The sequence below is a fragment of the Cygnus atratus genome, chromosome 13 (assembly GCF_013377495.2).
Source record: "Cygnus atratus isolate AKBS03 ecotype Queensland, Australia chromosome 13, CAtr_DNAZoo_HiC_assembly, whole genome shotgun sequence".
Classification (NCBI taxonomy): Eukaryota; Metazoa; Chordata; class Aves; order Anseriformes; family Anatidae; genus Cygnus; species Cygnus atratus.
The window spans coordinates 969,431-981,939 of NC_066374.1; the positions used below are offsets into that span (position 1 = coordinate 969,431).

Genomic DNA, 12,509 nt, shown 5'->3' on the forward strand with positions numbered 1-12,509 from the left:
ATCCTTTTTAGAAAAGAACAATAAAAATTACTTTTAAAAGTAGGTTTTCAATGTGTGAAGCGAAGTTTAAGCTCAGAAGTTTATTTCTACTGTTTCATTCTCATTTTACTTCTGAGTTTAGAGTTCAGGATCTTTTTTATTTAAAAAAAAAAAAAATATATATATATATATATATATATATTCCTTTTAAAGAAACTGCTGTCTTCAGCATTTCTGTGATCAGTAAGGGTTTTGTCTGACCCAAAATTAACATGAAAATTGAGAGGAATCCTGTAGTACTAGATGTCTAGTTGTGTATGTTGATTGTCATCAAAATCTTATGTAGAACTTCCCAACCCAAACAGACGTTCCTATTTGCCTTGTCATAAGGCAGGGAAGAAAAAATAAAAAACATATTTTATTTAGGTGGCAAACCTATGACCTTTCTATGTAGGGCATGAATATTTTCGTGGAAATCTTTGAATTGGGTGTAGTTTTGATCTGCATATCAGTTCCTACAGCACCTCAGAATACCAATTAGAAGTCCCACAAAGTTCCTTAAGTTGATTAAGTCATTCTCACCTACTCTCTTAGAATCTTCTAGCTCATCGAATACTTCTTTTAATAGTAGTTAACACATTTATTGAATTATTTAATTTCTGTGTAATGGAAGTATCATTTGTTGACAGTTCATTAGTGAACATAAACTTGTTAAATATTCAGATAAAATGTAACTTGATCTAGTGCTAAATAATACGCTGCTTTTTTTTCAAATTCAGTCGGCGTGGCACAAGTCTAATGGAAGATGATGAAGAGCCAATCGTTGAAGACGTGATGATGTCATCAGAAGGGCGAATTGAAGATCTCAATGAAGGCATGGATTTTGACACCATGGACATAGACCTAGTAAGAAACTTCCTTGTCCTTGTAGTCAATTTTGGGTTTGTATTGCTGCTTTCAAGTAAGATATTTGAATCAATTTTTCCTTTCGGTGAAACAGAAGACAATTCATGTTGATCTCTACATTCTTAAATGGCTGTGCCACTACCTATATACATATACCTTTTTTTTTTTCCAAACTGACATACTAAAGGCAAACATGCTTCTTCAATGAGGATGTATGAAAATCTGTGTCCCATAAATTCTTATCCCTTGAGACTTCAGCTTCACTTATTATAGTTTAAAAACTCTATGTTCTGAAATTACTATTAATGTGTTTATTTGATTGTTTTTTGTAGCCACCATCAAAGAACAGGAGAGAAAGAACGGAACTAAAACCAGATTTCTTTGACCCCGCTTCAATCATGGATGAATCGGTAGGTTAACGTACGTAAGAGGAAAATAGTGTAAAATCAGTCTTAAGATTACAATACTCTCTTACTTCAAATTTTAAATGGAAAGAATGCAATCTTTAGGCTGTCTCGAGTAGCTCATTTTGGCAGACTGAGTCAATGAAATGCTTTACGCTGTAATTCAGCTTTATAAATTCTAAGATAGTTAATATTCTTTGCAAATTTACAGGGTTTTTGTTCTTAATACTTTACATGTAGCTATGTAAAAATCAAAAGCCTTTAAATCTGGGAAGGTACACTTCTAGTATGGAAAAGAGCATCGCAGAGGTTGGTAGCAAAGAGCATAAAAATAAAATAAAAATCTGTGCATACGCTATATTAAAGCAAGTTTCCTGTTGTGATGAACTCAGTTGATTCTAGTGACATTACCAATTGTCAGTGTTGGATGATTTATTTTTTTTATAAAATGCCATATTAACTTTTATTCATAAGTAAGATAATAGAGAATATAGATCATAGAGACAATACAGATATGTTTATAGAGATGAGAGGTATTTTTTCTTTCCATATATAGTTTTAGGTCCAAAACATCCGAAGTCTGTAGTTTCTGCTTGCAGTTGCCCTTTTTTCCGACTTCATAAATCTGCAGTCTCTATTCTCTTTTAAAAAACTGCATGAGGGATTCCTTCTGTCTTGAACCACTTGTAATGTATGCAGCCATTTTTGACCTTGTGTAGCTGGTACAAAATAACACTGGAAATAACAAGTTGCAGCAACCCAGCAGAGGACAGTACAACAAGGCTTCCTGGGAATCTTGGACAGCTTGGTGGAATTTGGAAGACTATTACATATTTTTACAGTATTGTTGCAGCGTGAATCTGTTCTTGTTACGAGAGAGAAAAAAAGTCTTAATACTGTTTTAAATGCAAATCCATATATTTTGTGCCAGTAGGCCTTTGTTTCTAGTACTAATGAATCAGATTAGGTTGTGCATCTGGCTGTTGTGTGTTCTGTTCTTGAAGTAACACCTAGAAAGTATATCACCAGTTTTCTGACTTTGTTTTAAAATAGTTTTTCCCTTCCTCTTCTTGATTTTAGTTAATTGATCTGTGAAATACCAGTCATTTTTATTCTGACAGCACTGAAAATTTGGTCCTGTACAGGTGCATCTCACAGATTTTCAGAAACCTTTCAGCTTTTCAGTTTCAAAAAGTTAGTTATGAATCGTTTCACTTTGTTTACTGTTAGCTAGTTTTCTTTCCTATTACTTTATTTCTCATTCTTTTTACCATCCTTGCCACGTGAGCCCAGGATTTGCTAGGCGCTCTTTAGCTGCAGTTTGGGAGTATCACCACATGATGGCAGCTGGTTACAGTCGCGGTGCTCTGCAAGATTTTGGAGCCAATTCTGAGAGACTATCAGTATCCTGCCTCCATGTGCCAGGAGAAGAAGCTATAGTCTATTTCTCTGCAAGGAGGGAGCAGTGGCACACTTTAAATAAGTTGGTATGGTGAATGGGGCATTATCTAGCAAACCTTTCTCCCAGTAAGGACACAGCAAGGGTGATTTCTGCAGGAATACAGAAAACAGCTGCATCACAGAGAGCTGCTCCTTAGCGTAAACTCCACCTAAATGAATTTAACTGTCTAAATGGGAAAGTTCTATTAATAATTTAAGAGACAGCATTAAATTGTCTTAAAGCAGAGCTAAGGATCACTGGGTATTTAAAATGTTTATAAACCAACCAACCAAAAACACACAAAAAAACCATAAATGCAAAAAAACCTCCTCTGAGTAAAGTTACTTTATTCATATAATTTGTTCGAGGTCCATCATTCTTGGAGTTGTGGCACTTGCTTCTAATACACCTAGACAAAATGAATCGAATTTATTCAGATGCACATAGTTTATGGTCAGAATTTTAGCCCACCCTTTATTTTGGTGTGTCCGTTACTGGTGCCAGGGGCAGCTGTGCTGGGCACAACTTTGTAGTGCACTAACTGTCAAAGGCAGGCAGTGCACTACATTTGTATGATGCATCTGAAGTGAATTTAATGCCAAGAGCAGTAAAAATTGGTTTGGAAACAAACAAATGTGAACAGCAGTGTTAAGATTCAGGAGAATTAAGTCTCTCATGTCTCTATGGCTCTTTCTGATTTAGGGAGTATTATAAAAGGTAGGACAGTCACAAGATCTGGAATCTTCCTTTTTGGCCTATCAGTGATGATACATACTTTCATTGGCATAGAAAATCATATGGCTTGTCCCCACATGGGAATGGAAACTGATTCTTCATTTCAGGAAAGCTTTTTCTTCACTTAATCACATAGTCTCCTGAAGGACAGTACTTTATTTTTTTTTCTGCTTACTGTTTGATTTGTTTTCTATTCTCTTTCTGATAGAAATTATGTATTCTATACAAAATATTAAGTTTGTGTCCTGGCTTGCTGCTGCAAGATGACCTGTTGTTTTTATGAGCACAGGCATGGCAGCAGCCAGTCTATGTATAGAGTATTTTATCTCAGGCTTAGTTGCTAGAAACTGCCCGCTTGATTACAGGTTAAGGCCTATAGAATCATCATTGTCAAAGAATTCTAGGTTAGGCAACTAATTTTAAATGATTTTGCAATTATTATCTAAAATAATTAAAGCACAGTCTTTAACACATTCCTTTTGGATCTAGTTAATTTCAAGTGTGGAAAAACATTTTCTAATGAATGAGGAGCCCTTTTCATATTATGACGTGAATCAGAAGTGTGGTGAATTTGGTTTGGAGGAAAAATAAACTTACCATGCCTTAACATATTTTGAAGTGTCTTAATCTTAAATCATATATTAATTGCTTTGTTTTTGTTAAATGTGTAGTAGACTACAAATTGACACCATTTCTAACTTTTTTTTTAGGTTCTTGGGGTGTCAATGTTTTAATACCAGAGCAGCAAATAAATCAGTGGTGAAGTCATTTTCTAAGTGGAAGAGGAAGTTTTTCAATACAAAATTGTGGTAGATACAGTGAAATTCTGAACAGATTTTTCTCTAAGGAGAATGAAATGCTTTCAAGATCAAGTGCATTGAAGGGGCAGTTTTGTTTGCCTAAAAAAAAAAAAAGAAATGTAAAGGACAAGTAAACAATTTGAGGATAAGCTACACTTTTTGTTGGAAAAATCAATATTTTATTTATGTGCTATCAGTTTATTTCCAGATCATAAGAAGTATTCCCTCTTAGTTTTAATCTAACAGTCTGAGAGGTGTTTGGTACAGATTTGAGCCCCTCTCTTTACACATTTGCTGGCTATACTAAATAATCATGAGCTCTGCTGGATTGCTGTGTACATCTATGAAGTGAATTGATAGATGGATTGATTTTCTTACAGTGATAGAACCAGAAGAGTGTCAGTATTTTCAATTAAATGCAAACTTCAGCAACAGAAGGTTTGTATTAATTAATCATGAAAAAAATATGTAAAGCAGAATTATAACAGCTTTTTTATCTAAAACACTTTTATTCCAAAAGCTTCATGCTAGACGTGTCAGAAAGGTCCAGAAACTATGAAGTACCAGAAAGTAACAGATCTCAGTCATGCTTGCCCATTTCCAACCCTGAAAGTTTGCTTGTCCTTTAAGAAAAATGTAATGTTGTGAAATTCCTTCCAGTAGTGCCACTGTATTTTGTCTCCAAATAAAAGAAGCTTATTGTAGTATGTTTGCAGAAAAATTCTAAACAAAAATTATACAGCTTATTAGAGTGTGGGAATAGGGATCTAAATTTTAAATAAAATTATATATATATATAAATTGGTGCTGATTTTATAATTGCGCAGTTTGTTTAGTTTTTTCTTACTTTTAAATTCCAACTTAAAATTATGAGGTTTCAGAAATATATTGAAAGTTTAACAATGTTTAAAAATAGAAGAGCATGAGAATTCATGCTTTAAAAATGATTTTTAAATTTGTATTTTATATTGTTTTATCTATCTGTCTTTGCAAGCAGTCTTCAGGTTAAAGATACTTCTAACAGGTTACAGTACATTTCCTCTGTATGTAAATTAGATTGGATAATAGAAATTCATAAACAACCCATAATATTCTTTGAAAGCTAAGCTTTAAACTTCATTTTGTGTCCATTCACAAATAAATTTGGTCTAAAACAGAAAGTGGATCTATGCCATTTTGACATCGACTCATTTTGCAAGGCTTAGGCAGCTAGACATCATTTTAAAGGAAATATTAACTTATATTACATATGTATATTTTTTGTCAGTTGTCTCTCAGTTCTTGAGGTATATTATTTTAATCATTCCATGCCTTAATATGCTTGCAATACAAGAATCTCCCCAAATGGGTGACAAAAAGGCTTCCTGTTTTTAGACTCAGAAATTAAACATTCGGCTGTGGTAGCCAAAAACCATAGATTATCTAAAGGATCATGATAAAATATAATTATTTTACTAAGTCATGCGGTAACAACAAACTCAAAACTAGATCTGCCTAACTCATTTTACATAAATAAATACTCATGTCTAAAAGTACTGCCTATATTGTTTTTCACACCACTGCATTTAATAGAACTGCTGAGAGGACTGTATATATGATTTTAAACTTAAGTTGATTTTCTTACTCTTGAAGGAGTGTTTCTTTGTGAAAGCAGTTCTTACAGCTTTGTTTTCAACCAGCTAAAAATGTTTTATATATTTACCTTAACCTGTTGTCCTCCACATTCTATTGTCCTAATTGTACTGTTTTCTGATTTGTATTTATGTCTTGAGACAGTAACTTTTTGAATAAAAATAAACCTACAGTATGTTGTATGTTTGATCTTTTTAAATCGGGGATGGGGAGGACAGTGAAGAAAGGGGTATGAGTAATGCAAATGTTATGTTTATAGAAATCAAAATCTTTTTCCATGTCTTTTAAGTGTTTGTCTCAGAGTTGGGATAATGTATGGAAAACTGCACTGTTTTATATTTGTAATAAATTGTACAAGTTTTTAAAATGTGAATAAAGCACTAATTGGGTTAATAATTTAAAGTAGAAAAGTTATGCAATCATGATTGTTTTAAATATGCTTTGAGTTAAACCTGTTAAAAGAATTAGCAGTGTAAATACAGAGTGAGCTTTTCAAGAGGTTAGTACCTGCAAATAAAATTTTTAAAATTTGTATAGAACTTTTACATGCCAAGAAATCAATGGTTAATTATTTTTGTGTTACATTTTTTAAAGGTGTATCAATAGCCCTTCTGCTTGTTTCTTTTTCCTCTTAACTTTTATCAGAAATTATGCAGACTGCTTTTGATTCTGATATTGGAGGTATTGTATGTAGTCAAATCAGGCTGTTTGGTAACATCAGTTGCAATCATTGAATGTGTATACTACTTTCCATTCCTTTATCGTACATCTGATAAGCATTCTAAGCTTAATTGGCAAAACAGCAAAGCAATGGGGGGGGGGGAATCTTGACATGTTTCTTTGCCTCCCACCCTACATCCCCATAGCTGCTGTGCAGCTCTGGCTGTATGTTGAAAACTCCTTTCTGTTACAAGCCTTTAAAGCTTAAAAAAAAAATCTTATAGGTAGTTTTTCTAATTCTTGCTAGTGTAAATCTGGATGGGGTTTTCCATTTCCTCACTACAAATGTTCATTCCTGTCTCTAAATTTTGTTGTAAGATCAATAATATCGTGTGGAAAATGGTTTTAGTATGTCTAATTTTTATCACAAGAAAAATACCTTCACTATTCAATGTAAAATCTGTTCTAGTTGGACCCCTTGGTACAGATTGCCTGTAAATGAAAGAAATATGATTTTTGAAAGGATATGTGAGAAAAATGTAAAAAACAAAACCACTTAAACAGAAATAAAGGCTGTCCTCTAGTTTACCAGAGAGGCCACAGAGAAGGTATTGACACAATGAAATTCAACAGAATAGTCTTCAGATGTTCTGTTAAAAAATAAAGTATTTCCTGATATTAAACAACCAAAGACAATATGTAAGAGGCTAATGATTGCTGCTGTTCTTTGTTTTTTCCCCCTTTGAATGGTGTGTTGCTGATTCATACAGCTTGTTAGGGCCGGTAAATCCCTTTCTTCTCTAAGCTCTGTTTAACTAGATAATAGCCAATTTAAATATATACTCTTCTCTGTTTTCCAGATTCATGTATATTCATCCTAGCACAAAACTTCAGGGTACCAGTACTGTTAACTTCCCACTCATAAAATATTTACTGCTGTTTTTGAGATGGTTCAATTGATGATAGTTTTTTTGCTGCTTTTCAACCTATAGCTACTTGACTTCTTTTTTTTTGGGCCTGCATAATGTCATGGGCTACTTTCTTTGAAGCATTTGTCAAGCCTGTCATTTTTTCAGAATTATTTTGTTAAAATACAAATTGGTTGGTTCCTTAAAAAATGTACTAATTCCTGCTTAAATGTTTTGACTGCTTTAGTTTAACTTTCTTTAATCAATTTATGATACTGAAATACAACTTACACTATTCCCTCATTGTACGTAACTGTAAGTGGTCTATAGTACTGAGATTGTTTAATTTCTGGTATTTATTGGCATTTGAAAGGGGTCCTATCTTTAGAGGAGAAAGATGATACATTCGTGGAAAACAAGGTAATGTAGGACAATATCAATAACGAATTTTCTATTAAAAAAAACCAACACACACAAAACAATACAAGTCAATAGTGTCTATCATTTTCCTTGCCTGTCTTTTGTACTGCTCGGCTTTCCTGAATTTCTTAGAGTAATCAATAAATAAAAATAAATAAGATTTATTTTTTTTAACAGATGGACTGTTTGCCGTACCAAAATGGTAGGTGCAGGCCTTCCAATTAGAGATTCAACTGCTTTATTGTTCTGGTTTTTGTTGCTACTGCCAGATTTTATAGATGGAAATCATAGTAGCAATACAGTGATAAGTTATAAACTGTGCACCCATAAATGATCCAAAGCTTGTTAAAGAGTTTTGGTAGTTGTCTGACAGAACCCCTCATTAAAGCTTTTTTATTATTTTAGAGAATATGTACACTTCTTTATAATATAATCATGTTTCCCAAAAGTGTGTAGTTCCTGCTAAAGAATTTCAGAGTGTATTTTATCTGGAAAAGAAGAGGAAAGCCCGTGATATTTTGCTAATATTAATTATTTCTGTCTTTACAAAAAAAAAAAAGCACTTGAAATTTTAAGAGTGAAATAATAAATCCTCTGAGGGTACCCTCAAATACAGAAGGGGATGTGATGTCAGTAATAGCTTCATTAAAGCATTCAAGTTACAAAACAGAAGAGTTTGGAGGAAATGCTTACTTAGCCAGATGAAATTGTTTTCTGGCAGGGCTGTCCTGTCAGCAGCCGCTTGTTTCAAGTTTGATAGACACACATGGAGTGCTCTTGAAGAAGCAGCAAATGTCCCACTTCCATTCTGTAAGAGTGTCTCTGAGAAAGCTTTGTGCTAGGTGCTGTTAGCGTTACAATGCCTTTGTCGGAATTTTACCTGGGATGATGTGCTTGTGCTTAGCCCTTCTCTAGACTGCTCATTCACTCCCTTTGACCTCAACATCAGCGCCTTTCCTTGTGCCTTTCTCTGTGTTGCGTGCAACGGCTGCCAGCGGTGTGGACTCTGTACCATCATTACTGCAGCTTCTGGCTGGGTCGGTTGGCTCAGAGCTGTGGTACGGGTGCTGGGGCTCCATCTCAGCTTTCTGATCTTGCTGCTCGGCCCGAGTATTCGATAGAGCGCCTTAGAGTTCGAGGATGATGTCAGCAACTCCATGTGAAAGCTCTTGTTATTTTACCACACCATATGGCCATTCCAGGAAGCCATGCAATTTGCTGCTGCTTTTTAAATAGCAGTTAAACCACAGTTCTTGAGTGACTTACAGATCTCTTATTATTTTAACATGCTCTTCACAGGTTTATATTCATTTTTCTTCTTAGACTGTTGAGCTCCACCGAAAGGAGAAAAAAAAAAAAAACCACATCCACTTGTTTTTCATATCATGAACAAAAGCACATAAAGATGTGGCACATCTTATATTTAGTCTGCTCTTTGTATTTTTCATCTTAAAATACTGAGCTTTTACACAACTGTTCTTACATACCAACTGACAAAGCCTGTCTATTCATTATTTCTGTTGCTGGCTTAAAATCTTCTGCATCTTGAAAAGCAGATTCTCTTTTTTTCTTCCTTTTTTTTTTTCCCCTGATCTGTTCCATTACAGCCAGGAATTGCAGTACTTTATGAAGGCCAGTATGGATTAGGGCAGTGGCTTTGACGCTGAAACACCGTCTTGTCATTTTCATCTTGTTGGAGGTACTGATGGGGTTACAGTTGGAGGGCGTACTATGTAAATACTCATAGCTGGAGACTACATAAATACTCATAGCTGGAGAAGCCTACATGCATGTTTGGACTATCAGTAGCTTTCCTTGTTTAGGATTTTTTTTTCTTGCTCATTTCAATAGTTTGTACTTGGTGAAATGTACTTGGTGGAAGCAGCTTGTTTGAAGTGCCACGAAGCTAAAAGGAACAGATGTTCTATTTAAAGTTGCTTTCATTACAGATTCTTTTTTTCTTCTACCCTTGCAACACTTCATCTCCCACTTCAGAATGACTTTTAACTTGCATAGCTCCCTAGCTCACCTGGGCTGGATTTGTAGATCTGACAAGCAGCGGCACTGTGTAGAACAGTGAGACTCCTGAGGAGAGAATTTCAGCAGTTCGCGTTGCCTTCCTTTTTCTGGGTTTTGTGCTGCATTTACCAAAGAGAACATCTTGTTAATGTTTGCTGTGGTGCGATACTCTTTTGTCACAGATTGTGACAGATCCACAGGTACTGTGGATTTACAGTTCAGATGCATCATTTCTTCATATGCTGTTCTTTTTGTCTGCAGTATTAGGTTTTTAGGTTAAAATCTATTATTAAAGTTCAAAAGACATCATTTAGACATTCGTTAAATCCCTGCCCACAGGGAAAGTTAGATTTTATACTATTTTTTTAAATTAATTAGATTGCTGTTCATCTCTTATTCATTAACAAAGGGGTGGTGTGTGGAGTGATCAATATAACGAAACCACACCACTCAATAGTGTATAATCAAAAATGTGTTGGCAGGATGGATCTTGCAGGTGGGTAATGATTCCTGTTCTACAAAACACAAACATATGTATGCACAAATCCCAGCATCACATCTAGCTTAACCAGCGCTATGTGGATCCAGAGAACAAAATACTCTGAGCAGCCACCATGCTGGGGCCTGGCTAACAGTGTAGTGATTTCTACTCAGGCTCTGCCTTGTACATGGTATCAGATGTGTGTGTGGTGCCCACCCCCTCTCTGAAGGGGCAATTAATTTATTATTCCTACATTAGTTTGGCACCAAGATGCCAGTGGCCTTGCCAATCACATTACCCTGGGTCAGCCACCTTCTGACTCCCAGCGAAATGATTACCGATAAAGTTGCCTCTGCTGTCCAGCTCATTCTAAATTGATACGGGTGGTCAGCTTAGGTGGGCAAATGCAGGCAGGTCTTACGTGCCTGCACAGTGAGATAATTCATTTTTCATCATAAAAGTGTATTATGGAGAAATAACGCTGGTTCTGGGCCAAGACTTTCAGAGTATTATATTTGAGGAATAAAAAGACAAAGTTTGCTGCATCAGCACAAGATCCACCTCTTACCCATGCAGAGGGAGAGGAGTGAGGACACTTCCAGTAGCGACATTTTACTTGAGGTATGTTTTCCAAAAAGCTCATAAGAGTAAAGTCGCCCTAGCTCATTCCAACTTAATTTTTAAAGAGGTCCTCCAGCTTTAAGTGTCACTGCTTTCATTCTACCCTCCCAGCGTGAGTTTAGAAGGGCCCTCTTACTCCACTTGTAAGGCGGTGCTGTAGGTAATGGAAAGTGCACAAAAGTGTTTGTCCTGGGGTATTCAAGAGAGGCATTCAGGGGAATCTGCTTTACCAAGTCACCCTCTTTAACCTGCATACAAAATGATTATTTTCTGAATTTAAGAACAGTGATGCTTTTAATGATAGGCTTTTTCCTTACAATTTTAAGGTACAAAGGAGAGTGCACCAGGAATGTGGACTGAATAATTTTGGGATTTGGACAGAATAATTTGGAGAACTCAGCCTTTCAAGGCAGATGTGTGTTGTTAGGTAAACTGATGTTCGTGGTACAGCTGATTACAAAGAATTCTGCTTTCAAAAGATGATGCTAGCAATTATGCAAAGTAAAGCTCAAGTTAGAAATACCATGCAGTTCAAATCAGTGCAAAGATATTTTCAAAGTGACGGCTTGCAGCTTTTGAGGAAGTCAAATGGAAGTCTTAATTCTGTTTCCATTCTAGTACGGTTAAAGGGTGAGATTCACATGGCTCTGAGCATCGGATATGGATCAATAATTTGTGATAACTTATTCATTGAACTTGGCCTCTTTAGACTTTTTCAAACATTGGGTGGTTTTCCAATTATTTTATTTCCAGTGCATCTGTCCCTTGCTGAGCTTAAGGAGTTTTTGCCACTCTTCTGAAATTCAGGGAGTTATATATATTTTATATATATATATATATATATATATATATATATATATATATATATATATCCTGTTTGGAGAGTCGAGGCTTTCTAATGATGTTTTGGTATAGCTTGTAATACCTAACACAGTAATGAGTGAAGATAACCTTCATATTAGCATCTCCAACCAGACTCAGTAAAGCTGCAAGTATTTGTTTACAACATCCACAGTGTTGTTGTATAACATTTTGTTGCAATAACAAGATTTTTTTGTTACAACATCCAGCCTGCTTATAATTTTTAATAAGATCATAGAAACATTGGTTTGAAAGGATCTCTAGAAGTCATCTTGTCCAGCACCCCTCTGAAAGTTGGGCTGTCACATGCACCAGTTTAAGCTAGCCTACATGTAGTGACTTTTTCATAGCTGAGCCTTAAAAACTGTCAAGGTTGGCAGCTGCACCTGCTCTCTAAGCACAGGGCCATGCTGTTCTCCTGGTTGTCTTCTAATATCCTTGCTGAGCCTCCTCAGCCTGTCTCTCTAGCCCTGTTGATATTGCTTGCCACAGCTGGGAGGAACTTGACTGCGTTGTGTTTGGCTAGCTGAGCTGCTGTAGGCTTGACCAGTGTGCTGGGCCCGGTTATGTTCATCCTCCCCCCATGGCGCCCTCCCCATGCCCTGCATGTGCCCTTGGTCTGCTCTGATGAGAGCCCAGAAT

General features: G+C 35.7%; 1 protein-coding gene across 6 annotated transcripts in view; it reads left to right on the plus strand.

Moving 5' to 3' along the window:
- Positions 1-6,439, plus strand: part of STAG2 (stromal antigen 2) — a 76,276-nt gene extending 69,837 nt beyond the window's left edge. For all 6 annotated transcript variants that reach the window (XM_035541431.2, XM_035541429.2, XM_035541427.2 and 3 more), the window contains exons 32-34: positions 759-885; positions 1,218-1,295; positions 4,176-6,439. In XM_035541431.2, coding sequence (XP_035397324.1) covers positions 759-885; positions 1,218-1,295; positions 4,176-4,199 — 229 coding nt within the window. In that variant the 3' untranslated portion in view covers positions 4,200-6,439. The remainder of the gene's footprint in view (positions 1-758; positions 886-1,217; positions 1,296-4,175) is intronic.
- Positions 6,440-12,509: the final 6,070 nt, after the last annotated feature.